The sequence below is a fragment of the Ruditapes philippinarum genome, unplaced genomic scaffold (assembly GCF_026571515.1).
Source record: "Ruditapes philippinarum isolate M1 unplaced genomic scaffold, ASM2657151v2 ctg3474_1_1_1_1, whole genome shotgun sequence".
In the NCBI taxonomy this organism is placed as follows: Eukaryota; Metazoa; Mollusca; class Bivalvia; order Venerida; family Veneridae; genus Ruditapes; species Ruditapes philippinarum.
The window spans coordinates 48,950-62,599 of NW_026853974.1; the positions used below are offsets into that span (position 1 = coordinate 48,950).

At 31.8% G+C, this 13,650-nt stretch overlaps 1 protein-coding gene across 1 annotated transcript; it reads right to left on the reverse strand.

Annotated features, from left to right (window-relative positions):
- Positions 1 to 944: 944 nt before the first annotated feature.
- Positions 945 to 13,301, reverse strand: LOC132738587 (rRNA methyltransferase 1, mitochondrial-like). Its single transcript, XM_060726117.1, has 9 exons — positions 13,142 to 13,301; positions 9,851 to 9,992; positions 8,942 to 9,061; positions 7,839 to 7,903; positions 7,444 to 7,584; positions 6,251 to 6,353; positions 4,608 to 4,719; positions 3,549 to 3,683; positions 945 to 1,088 (listed from the first exon to the last, which is right to left on the reverse strand). The coding sequence occupies exons 1-9, from the start codon at positions 13,264 to 13,266 to the stop codon at positions 1,045 to 1,047; spliced, it is 987 nt and encodes a 328-aa protein (XP_060582100.1). The 5' UTR covers positions 13,267 to 13,301; the 3' UTR covers positions 945 to 1,044.
- Between the last annotated feature and the right edge of the window lie 349 nt (positions 13,302 to 13,650).

Below are 13,650 nucleotides of genomic sequence, written 5' to 3' on the forward strand. Positions count from 1 at the left end.
CATTTTGTTACATTTATGACTAATTGTTTCACATTTAAGCACTTTTATCTTCGTGTGATAAGCATCTTACATGTTCTAAATCCTTTATCATTTTATAACATTATAACCTTTTCTACAAAAAGAAAAAAATATTAATTTCTAAGGCTTAATGTGCCTTTAATAAATACAAACTGTAATCATTATAGTCAATAGGTTATCCTCTATTCCATGTTTTGGCATATTTACTCCAGTAAGTTCTATTTGCACCCATTATATACTTTATATGTGTATCAAGAATTCAAATAAAGAAAAATTCAATCATTCGTTATTTTCTTAAATTTATAGTTTCATTCATATATGTGAGTATCTTTCATGTCAGAGATAAATCTGTTTTTTCCCTCAAACAACCAGAACATCTGGTTTATATTGGACAGGTTATCTTTTAAAACAGATTACGTTTACCCTCTACTTAATTAAAATGAAAACTATTAGACTTCCAACTGTTTACCTCTAATGATGGCATACATATGCCTAAAGTTAATTAAGCTTTTTTTGTGGATGTTTGTAGCATAAATCTTATAAAACGAGTTTCATTAAACGTGTATATCAAGGGGCTGTAACTCTAATGACAAAAAAGAGTAGTTACAACCCTTTTGCACCAAGTAGTTGATATGCTCAAAAACGTATCATAACTACAGTATGAAGTTACGGAAATGAACCCTGGACAATCAAGATGACAATGCTGGGTCATAGTTATGGTAAAAATAATCTAATCAAATAAATCACAGCAATATGAACCATGGCACTCAATGACACTCATTTGGTGAAATGAGGTTGTATGTATAAATTTCCTGAGAAATGTAGGAAGAATTGTGCACAAAATAAATTGTTTAAGTAAAACCAACCAACCACCGACATTCACTTACTTAATAACCAGATTTCATCTACCCACATAAATACACATGTATATTTTAAAATATTTTATTACATTTACCACTGAAGTTACAGACATTAACCATCATTTCATTGTACTCTAACTTGATCAAGCATTCATCTACAGGATCATCAATGTCCATGTTTACTCATCATAATATAATGAAGCAGTATCCCTGAAAATAAGAGAAAAACAATAAACTACAATGTAATTAACTTGCTGAATGCTGTCTATGTTAATATTATGCCCATGTTTATTTAGCTCACTTTGTTAAATAGGCAGAGCACCAGATATATAATTCAGTAAGCTGCTGGTTCAATTTTTGGGCGAAACATAATTTCTCAGTGATAATTGATATCAGATATTAAGTCTAATTATTATTTGTCTTCACTGCTGATTTAGAAATTTTGTGGAATCAGGCTTTCTACTGCTTCTACCAAAAAAACTAGGGAAAAAGAAGGGCATTTTTTTACCAAAAAGTAGGGCAAAGTAGGGATTTCTGATGTTAAAAAGTAGGGATAAAGTAGGAATTTCTTACCGTTTTAGTTAAGACTTACCATCACCAAGACCACATCAGGCTGTGTGTATCTTCAGTTCAGTCCATGCTTGAAAGACAGGCACCTGAAATTGTTTTTTTATTTCTCTTTAAATACAAGTGCACCAATACAAAATGTTGTTTACAATGATAAGGACAAATATAATCAGCAAAACAAACATACAATGAGTATATTTAGCACATAGTTTTAAGAATATTCACATTAGTAAGGTGAGAGCTACTAGATCCTAGTATATTGCATAGTCAATGTAAATGCAAACAAGCTGTGAATACCAACACCAGGATGTACACTAAAAGCTATATGAACAGGACTGCATGTTAATGTATGAGCTACATGTACATGTAGGTTAAACTGATGTATATTCATGTTAATATGTTGCATAAAATTATAATATATTGCAAGGGCAAAGGTTATGACAAACATGCCACAGTGTAGTATTTTAAGGAACAATTTAACACCAACAAGAGGTACAAGTAGGTTACATGTATGCATGATTCAGTACACTGCCAAATGATAATGTTAAATGTTACATGTACATATACATACAGTTTGTGATTTATTTGCCAAACATGCATAGTTACATCTGTAAATACAATCTAGCTGAGCAACTAGCCTAACCCAAGCTTGCTACCAGATTGTTGTGCATTATTGTCAACAAGACAATGAAATGATTTGAATTTTTAAGACCTGTCATTTTCATGATTAAGGTTAACATTATATCATGTTGACAAAATGCACAACCATATGATGGATAGTGATGAAGCAATACCAAGGTATTTGCACATGTTAGATTTTTGTTAAGTGACAATTAAAAGCTTGGAATCTAAATTGATAAGTCACACTGCTGCAACTCTACTCAGACACAAGAGCAATTGGTCAATGCAGTGTTTGATACCCACAGCTGCCAATGCTTTAATCACATTTCAATATTTTATTTAAACCTTGTAAAATTTTTGATTGATCAGATGACTTTGTTTTAAAAATTCAAGTAACATGAACATATATGGTCTAATAGACATGGGGAAAATAACACAAACACAAATGAAACCAATAAAAAATATGTTCTTTTGAATCAGTACAGCATGGCAACTGTGGAATCCCTCAGCTAATGCATTATTGGGAATATTTATAAACCTAATTAAGACATTAATAAACACTTGGCAGTGTCAAACTAGACTGAAGCATGCCTTCATTTACAAGAGGAACATGGAAATTATAAAATAGTAGTTATTTAAACAATCAGTATGGTTTCATGTATTTACCTCATAGCCAGAATGTTGCTGAATGTTTTGCCAAGGCACCATGAGTCTTTCAAGGATGGACATCACAAGGAGACACACACACACACACCTGAACTACATATCAATTGCAACTGAAAATACTACTGAAATACCATTTTAAATATCTTCTTTTTTTCTTTTTTTTTTCATTTCAAAATGAAAAAGTAGGGATAATAGGGCTATTTCAGGAAAAAGTAGGGCAAAGTAGGGATCAAAAGAAAAAAGTAGGGAAAAGTAGGGACCAGTAGAAAGCCTGTGGAATCGGCAGTCCGTCACTTGTGGAGAAATTGGTAATCACTGGTTAGGTATCTAGGAAAGCCAATTATGTGGATTGACAGCCAAGATATGACCAGAAAAAAGTGTTAAAACCAGCATAACAACCAGAAAGACAAACTGACCAGCCTCTATACCAATGTCAGCTTCATTTTAACTTTATTGTTATAAAAACTCCTTGCATAGACAACAGACGGTTCAAATTTAAAGCAGGTTAAAGCTGCTCATCTCAGGGTTATAAAATACAGTTTCAAACATTTTGTAGAAAATTGTAAGAAATGTACAGGTATTCACAATTGTTGTACTGTGAGGCATATTGTTATGCATATTTCCTTGAATGGCACCAGTACAGGTTAAGTAAATGAAGCAGACTCGGAAAAGTGATTAATTCAAGTTGTAAGCTTGTTTATCAACCAAACTTTAATAAAAACATAAAAATTTATCATTATACAGAAATTGTAAGGTTTAGCAGGCATTGACAACAACAAAATTAACTGACGTTATTCCTTTCATTATCAAGCATACCTGTTGCTACGGAAACATTGAGAGAGTCCACACAGAAGTTGTTGAGATGTTGAAGTTCTGGTTGATAATTTTTAATATTGAGTAAAACATCACATAGTTCAATTATATTCTCACTGATTCCTTCAGCCTCGTTTCCTGAAAAGTATTTCCCATACATTTACATTGTTTATTGATTTGCTTTATTCCTCAAATATATATATGTATATTATTGCAGTAAAAGCAAAAGTAACTCGGTAGTTCTAAATTTTCCAAACACAAGGTACATGTATATTGAAGCCCTTTGAAAGTAAAATGGAAAATAAAGTACATACAGTATATATCATATACATGTATATATATTTTTTTTATAGTAATCCTCTTGCTTATAATACAGTACATTAATCTATAGTTGGGTGGACTTTGTGGCTGCTAACTTGAAATTCATATAATATGATAACACTTTTGGTTGTGTGTTAAAGTCCATATATGGCACACAATCACAATTATTTTTCACCCCCTCCTTCCTGGACTGTCACACCCTATGAATTAATCATGATGCACTAATTGACTTCCTGAGTCTTTTTCAATCAGAATAACAACAAAACACTACATGATCTTAACACTTAAGTTAACAGGTTTGATGTAACTTAAACTCCATCCATCCCCATCAACTAATAACGAAACCCCATCTTTCAACCATAACATTACCCCACCCTTCAACTAATAACAAACCCAACACATGAACCAATAACAAAACCCCACCCTTCACCAATAACAAAACCAAACCCATGAACCAATAACAAAACACCACCCTTTAACCAATAATAAAACCCAACACATAAACCAATAACAAAACCCTACACTTCAACCAAAAACAAACCCATGAACAAAAAGAAAAAAATCCCCAACCTTCAATTAATAACAAAACCAGCTTTTACAGATACATATTACAACATAAGCTTTCAAAAGAACCTTTCATGAATATCAATTTATTTCCTTTAAAGCTATATCAGTTTTTAATAATTCAAATTTTCATAATTTTATTTTAATTCATAAATAATAAATTTTATTATGAATTACCAATAATAAGCAGTGTTGGTTTATCAACAGTGAATTGATGTAAATGTAAAGCTTTACTATGACCCTCGTTACCAGTAGATCCAACAACTATTCCACCATTGTCTCTCCATTTCTGAAAATAGACACTCTTTGCTTGTAAACTTGATTTACTCATTACCATAACAGATTGTAATGGTATCTTTATAACAGTATCTTTTTAACAGTATCTTAATTTATATGAACAGGCAAATTTATGTAAACTTGTAAACAATGTATAACTTGTAAACAAGTATTTACCTACATTCAAACTGGCATACCACTCCATACACTTCACATGAATCAGCCAAAAGCAATTGTTTGGCTTCAAAAACAAGATTCCATGGTTATTAAGACATTTTCTGGCCTCAAATTCAGGCATTTGATTGGTAAGAAACAGCCAGCGAATGTGCATTCACCAATAAAAATCCTGAGATACAAGACAGATCTCAAACAAGAAATGTGTCCATAGGACACAGCTGCCCCCACACGCCACTGTTCTGTCAATCTTATGACTCTAGGTCAAATATTTTTGCCACAAGTTTAAAACTAAAAATCTTTTACTAAGTAAAGGGCAAAAACTTTACAAAAGTTTCATGACTCTAGGTCAAATACTTTTTGAGTTACATGCGACACAAAAGAGAACGGACGGATGGACAGAAGGACGAACTGAAGAACAAGGGTAAATCTAAATGCCCGCCACTAAAGTGGGGGCACAAAAAAAGTTGTATAACCTCAAGATCAGGTTTCAACAAGTTATAAGGATAGCCACTATTAGCAATGTCAAGTACTGGTACTCATAAAAACAATTATTATCAACAAAAAGTTTCAGACCACCTAGCAATCTATTAGGAGTTTAAGTTCTGAAGCAATATTCTAAAATCATTGTGAAAATTAATGTAATTAATCATGCATAACACTGTATATTTCATTAACAGCCTCACATTATATTAATATGTCACAGAAAGGGAGGGAGAAATATGCAGCCAGACTAGGGCTCAAACCATGGGCCCTTAGAAATATCGTTCTGCAGCTCTAGTTACCTGCCCAAAAACGTTCCTGACAATTTACACATTTCACAGTACTCCCAATTGACTTGGGAGTTATAGACAAGACCATCATATTTCAATGTTGGGCACCAAATGTCACAGGGTAAGAAAAAGCGGCATCCCAACTGGAACATGAATTTGTGACCATTGGAGTATCATTCTACAGCTCTTTTTCTCTCCAATTAGAGACAAGATCTATTCTAGAAAATATATATTGTTGTTGTAATAAAACTGATAGGCAACTAATTAACAGACATTTTTATCTTTCAAGATGAATTGGTTTTCAAATCAATCCAAACATTAGAAAAAATATTTCACGATCATTTGAGCCGCGTCACGACAAAACCAACACTATACGTTTGCGACCAGCTTGGATTCAGACCAGCCTGCGCATCCGCGCAGTCTGGTCAGGATCCATGCTGTTCACTTACAAACACTATAACAAGTAGAGAAACTGATAGCGAACAGCATGGATCCTGATCAGACTGAGTGGATGCGCAGGCTGGTCTGGATCCATGCTGGTCGCAAACCCATTATGTTAGTTTTGTCGCGACGTGCCTCATTTATAGATATACTAACCACAAGACATTTTTCCAGTAAAGTATCATGTTTGAGAGATTGTATATTCATGACTTCTAGAGCCCCAGCACTTGCCTTGCTTACTACAGGATTCAATGCTGAACTGGAAGGAGACAGCAAAACATGCTACTTTAGTGATATGTTCAAATACCTATCTCTTTAAATGTAATTACATTTTACATTGGAGTTTTTTAACATTTGACTGGTAGAGGACAAAAGGCATTGCCAATGTAGTTTGTTCTGTTGTCATTAATCAAAAAGCAGAAGAAAAAGCTCTGCCAAGAAAGTAGAGAAAAGGAGAACTAATACAGCAAGGCTATATGGGGGTGAATTTTAAGCTTTACTGATGGAGGCAGACCTCACTCACGTCCAAGTCCTTGCATTATTTGAAATACAAGCAGGTATCATACACTGAAAAGAACAACCAAGCTGGATAGCTTCCTTGCTAGGGTTTGTACCCACAATAATGACAGCCAAGTGATTATAACTATTGGTAGTAAAGTTCTTACCCATTGGTGGAATGAGACTTGATTTTGTTGATCTCTTATTTTTTTATTTTTTTTTAAATAATCCAACAATTTTGTAACAGTATACCAATATGTACAATTCAGTAAAAATCTGTGTGAAATTTATGGGTCATGAACAGTGACCTACAATTATGATCCCACATATACATGTAATACCTTTCAAGAAAAAAAATATCTTCAGTGATTGTGGGGATGAACTTGCACACAAAATATAAAACCAATCTTTTTCTACATTAAGTAAAAATCATGCTGGATTTATATGTCTTGTTTATATGTCTTGAATAGTGACCTACAAATCTGACCCCAGAGACATGCTTGTGTGCAGCTTCAAGCTGTACATTCAAATGTTACATAATGCTAATGTCAGAGGATAAGTTCAGACTGTTACTCTTCAAAGTTTCACTATGACTCCTAAATATTAAACTAAAAAGAAAGAAACAAAAAAGAATATTATATAATTAAAAAGCCCTTAATTGTTGATGTATTTTGGCCCAATACTTACAGCACCAACTTACAGTTAAAAGCTACACTAATATAATGAACAGAATTTAATGACAAACTTCAGATCTGCATCAAACAGGTATAAATTGTTATAAACTTATAGCATTTTTTAAAACATGAGATTCTGCACAAATAATACATAGGAAGATTTTAATAATTTCTCACCTGTAACGAGAAGGTAACAACACCTTGTTCACACCTAAATAATAAGATGACCTAAGAACAGCACCCATGTTCATGGTATCCTTTATGTGAAATGGTAACAACCATACATTGGGTTTTCCATCACTACTGTACAGCTTTTCACTGAAACATTAAGTCAGGGTAGAGGAATTATAACATAAACCCCCAAAACTGTTGCAGCCCACCCCCAACTCAAATCTGGATCACAGTCTCCAAAATCTAATAAAAATAAAACAAACCCAGAAATTCAAACACTACTACAGAGTTCCAATGATTATAATCAAGTCTGTAAAAGATTACCTTTAAAAATTGAAGAAAAAATCTTATTTTCAATAATTATTAACATGAAGGTTATTTATTCTAGTTAAAGTTCTCACCTTGTTATATCTGTATCTAGACATATATGGGGAGTCTTATATTTTGAGACATCTAAGCAGACACCCTGAATCATATACCAAATATAAAAATACAAATCATTATACATGTATATTTCCGTTATTAAATAACAATTAATTATGAAAATAACATGATCTACATTATATAGCATTATACTATTTATTGTTTAGAACAGAACTTTAATTAAAATCAGTGTTAGCAATTAGTGTTAATATTTTATATGTCTACATGGTGATTGATAAGGTATATCCTGGCCTTCTAGTGAAGATTCTAATATTCATTCAATGCATACAACATAATTATGTAAATGTATAAAACATAATTATGTATAAGACAAGGTATCAAACATGAATAACGGATTATAGACCCTGATGTGCATGTAAGTTGGCTGCAATATTTGGTATTTTCTCAAATAATGACGTCATAGAGGAAAATACCTCTCATGTGACAAAAACATACTAACACTAAAATATATGAAAAATTTATTAAAAAAATGATATTTACTTAAAAGTAAATTGATATTATCCAGCATTAGAGATATTTGTTTACTCCAGTCTAAAATGTCATAGTACATGTATAAGAATTCTTTATCAGATGAATCACCATGTCATAGTATATGAATTCATAACCTGATCATTGGCCAGGTCATAGTATATGCATTCATAACCTGATCGATGGCCAGGTCAAAGTATATAAATTCATAACTGAAACAATCACAAGGTCATAGTATATGAATTCATAACCTGAAACGATCACCTGGTCATAGTATATGAATTCATAACCTGATTGATCGCCAGGTCATAGTATATGAATTCATAACCTGAAACAATCACCAGGTCATAGAATATGAATTCATTACCTGATTGATCGCCAGGTCATAGTATATTAATTCATAATCTGATCCATGGCGAGGTCATAGTATATTAATTCATAACCTAATCGATCACCAGGCCATAGAATATGAATTTATAACCTGATTGATCACGGGGTCATAGTATATTAATCTGTACCCTGATAAGTCACTAATTTAAAGTATATTAATCAGTAAACTGACCAAAAAGATACTGGTGTATATAAAGGTTACCTGGTGGGGATGATTTCCAGATAAATTGTCCAATACATATCCTTTCACATCAATGATTTGTACTTGTTTCTCTACACACTGTTCTCTCAGCAGGTCTAACCTTTCATTGGATAAACCAACCTGAAGTATGACATGAAAATAAATCTGTCATTTATGACACTGCTTTTCCCTTTATTTTAATTTTGCCAACCAATAAAGCAAGCAATGAAACCAAGTCAAAATCTATTTATTTCTTTTTTTGGTTGTTTTTCCCTTTTTTCAAATATTAAGCTGATGTTCATATATGGAAGCACATTATTTTACATCAAAACATCACAAAATATTTTTCATACATTATTGTAAACATTTGAAAAGTAATTTATCAAGAAAATTTCTTGGAGAAATCACAATCAGCCTTCAACTCTATCCTTTTAACCTTTTATTATTTGTATTAATGCAACCATAGATGATATAAACATAATAAACAATCCTGATGCAACCTGAAATGCTACAGCAGTCAATTTAATTTTACTTAAAGGCCCATCATGCTTTAGAAATATCTTTATTTTTGTTTCCCAAAAGCCTCATACTTTTGGTGTTCTGTTACAGTTTCCAAACATTTACTCATTGGCCAAGTACCTGTTTTATTTTTTGCTTCTGCTGCATTATGGCAATTGGTACAGTTACTGTGATTTAGTAATTTGTATGTAAGTCAAAATACTACTTTGTTTACATTTTGCTACTTTTAAAACAAGTAATCTCACATTCAGCGCTAATTTGCTCAGGTGATAAGCATCTAACGCAACCTTAAACTATTATTCAAACGTTATAAAACTCAAGCTAGCCTTTCTAAAGAAGAAAACAAAGGGTTCTGAGGCATGATGTGCTTTTAAACTAAGGTTTCAGTTCAAGCATATACAGTATTATTACCATAAAGAATGCAGTATAAGGCTGTCTCTTCCCAGCATGCAATGCTGCCTGTACTGGATGGATGCCACACAAAACTTCACCATTTACATCTGGCAGAGGTATTTTATCTCCCATGTATTTCTTGTGATTACCAATCTTATGACTGTTAATAAAAATGTGTATCTTATCAATGTGCCTTAATTTAGAAAGATACATGCAGATTCATGCTAATTTGATTAATCAAATATCAGAAAATCATCAAAATATGAAAAAAGTTATCTTTTGAAACAAAGTAATTAGAGTTTCAATTGGACTAAGTTAAGATCTACTTAAGTTATTTCTTGCATGTACATTTGATTGCCACAACATTTGTTTTGCCTTTATCGTGATTTGGATTTCCAGTGGTTGAAATAAGATTGTTCCAAATTATGAAAGCTTGCCTATGATTGACTGTTTAAAAGGTCATCAGACGATGACCTCCTATTTGTGTCCATCAGATCCTGATGTGTAGCATTAATAAGGAGCTGATTTTAAACAGATTAATAGTGCTTAAATTTGACATTTACAATATTAAACAAGAGCTGTTGGTAGGACAGCCACTCAACTATTCTTAGTGCTTGATAGTTAAAGAATTATTCTGTCAAAATGCTTAGAGTTTCCTCCTCTTGTCTACAGATTGGGGGCTTGATGGTGAACACATGTGCTAAGTTTCAAAGCCATATGTCAATGGACTTTGAAAATATTTGAGGTGTTACAAAAAATTAACGTAAATTCTAAGCTCAGGTGACTACAATAGCAGTCTAGGACAGTAACCTTTTCACCTCCTAATACTTAGTCACAATGAGTGCTTTGTGTGCAGGTACATTGTCATGTAAAAGTCAAAGATACATATTTCTTCATTTTTTTTTATAGCAACATTTTTATTAAAATTACTGGTACATGTAACTCTTTTGCACTTTGGCACAGGAATTTACATGACAGGGCCTTTATTGTCATTTAAACAGTGAAACATTTGATTAAACGCCTATTTGTTTCAATTTATTGTCAAAGAAAATAACATACAAAACCTTCTTCACATTTTCTAATCTTTTAGCAATAGTAAGACCTTTTGCATTCTCTGATGCCCAGATTCTGTTAGAACTCAAGAAAGATTAAATTTTGGCTCAAAATAGTATACCCAGGTCTTATCACCAGCAACTAAATTATCAAAATATTTTTGCTATATTTTGGATACAATTTTAATACATTGTAAATTCTTTGCATTTTGAACCTAGCATTTATCTGTCTAAGCTTTAGTTTTATCAAAATACACAGTACCATGAACATGATGCTTACAATTAATCAATTTAATCGGCTCACTTTATACCTTGCATGTTTCTGTAAAATTTGGTAGATTTTTATATTATTATTGGTTGTAATGCAGAGCAACTTTGGTGAGGAGAATCTTTGAGGTGTAACCTGTTTCAATTAAGCAACCCACCTATGAATATCTAGTCTACCGGTTAAATGCCAAGAAAGGACCTACTTTTTATATAGAAATAAATCTGTCATTGATATATGATTACCTACATGTATATCCAGTACAATATTGTTAACACCTATATAATTACATATTGTTTTCAACATTGAATGTTATATTGCTGCATGTACATGGGCCATAAATGACTTACTACTTAATAAAAGATTGAATATAGAATATATATAGTCTATAATTCTATTTGCATTGTTTGCACTTTATCAAGTCATTTTGAGTAGTGTAATGAATATGCTATAAATCAATATGCACTGGAGGAAACCATGTTCCTTTTGGTAAAAATTGCCACCTATTTTTTAGTATACATAAACTTATATACATTGGAAACATATCTTAAAAATCTTATCAAATTGTATATTATAGAACTATTCATTATACCTAGCCTAATCATTCCATTATGGTTTGATCCACTTAACAGACTGTTCAAATTTTCCTACTGTTAAACCCTTGCCAAAAGAAATTGCCTGTCCAAAATTAACTTGATATTCATTTTTGTTTGTATGAAATAATAGATTTTAATGAGAGAATGGAGTTATATTTATAAAATAACACAACTTAAAGCTGACTATAAATTTCATTTATTCTGTTGAAATGTGCAGTTGAGATTTTCCAAAAAAAAATATATATGTTAAAACCTGTGACATCAGCTGATCTAGGTTCATTAATGAATATAGTCTGTACATGCAATTGAAGATGAAGATGTGATATTAAAAAATGTTGTCTATAATTTAATTTTTAGGGAATATTTTTCTTGTAATTTCATACAAGTCAAGTGTCCATTGTATTATTCTTTTGTAATTTAATATCTTTAATGGAGTATGTTTGGGTATATTTCTGTTCAAAACAAAATGATTGGAAAATATAAATTTGGTTATATCTTATATATTTATTGTATTCATAATTAAAACAGCATTTAAAAAAAAATATTCATGAAGTATATATTTTGAGTATATTCGGGTTTGGGCAATATTTGGGTATTAAAAATTTTGTGCTTCCAATTCAAAGGAAAATTAAATTCTCCCTAATATCTAAATGAGTGTAAAACCAGTCACTGTTCATTTATCCTAGATTGAAAAGAGTAAAATGATGATTCATCAGCTTACATTTATCAGATTTGACCAATGTAAAAATTTCGGTGTTCCGTTAGGCCCTTGATGTTTTCTCTGAGAACAAAAAGCACAAAAATGACAGTACGATGGTGACAGTACAACAGTATGGTGGTGGTAATACGACAGTACGTCATGGCAAAACACAAAAGCACGATGGTGACAGATTGTCATACAATCATATTGTCATAATAAAATTATTGTCCCCATCATACTGTCACCATCGTAGTGTGGTACTGACACTATTATACTGTCGTCTTAATGTTAGGCATGTGCATAATTAAATACAAACAATGAAAAAAATGTTGACCGTGTCAAAAAGTATCATTTTAAAAATGGACTAACATACACGTTTATTCTTGTATTGATGAAAGTAGTTTGATGGACTGTTACCAATAATTTACCATCATACTACGGTGTTTCTCCATTGTACTGTTGTATTGTCATTATCTTACTGTCATGTTGTATCCAAAACATTTCTTAATATGAGCCCTTTAGTAAAAAAAATCATATTTCAACGTCTATGATAATAAATGTTTTATTATACACGTGCTGGGATTGACAAATATACATTTTATTTAGATTTGACAGTCGTTTTGAGCTCCACACTACTAAGTACAATTATACAAGTGCCTTTGTACTTTTGTGAATACGATAACTAAATTAGCCTACATATACTTCCTCTTCTTCTGTGTTTGGTTCGCCTTTGACACTTGGCTATAATTTCTTTGTACAGTCAATTTACAAAGAAGCTCTGCAACTTTCAACAATTTCCTCATAGGGCCTGTTTGGAACATACTAACAGTAAAGATGGTGTAAGTGGCGTTTCTATATACAGGGGAGGCAACTTTTGAGATATTACAAAAATATCATCACGTAACTGGAAAGACGGCTGTAATTGAAATTGTAATCAACCTAGCAGCTTAGGCATGAATAAAAGTCATAAGATTTGAGAATGTACAATAAAATGACAATTTAAAACAAATAGCGACATGTACAGTACATATTGTAAGGGACTAACTACTATAGCATATAAAATGAACTGACAGTTTAACTTTAATTACAATAAAATACATATGTTGCAAATAGTAATAACATTCAGAGCATATGCATTATTAAAGATTTACTAAAAGATTTAAATTAATGTAATTAAAATAACACATGAAACCAAAATTGCAAAA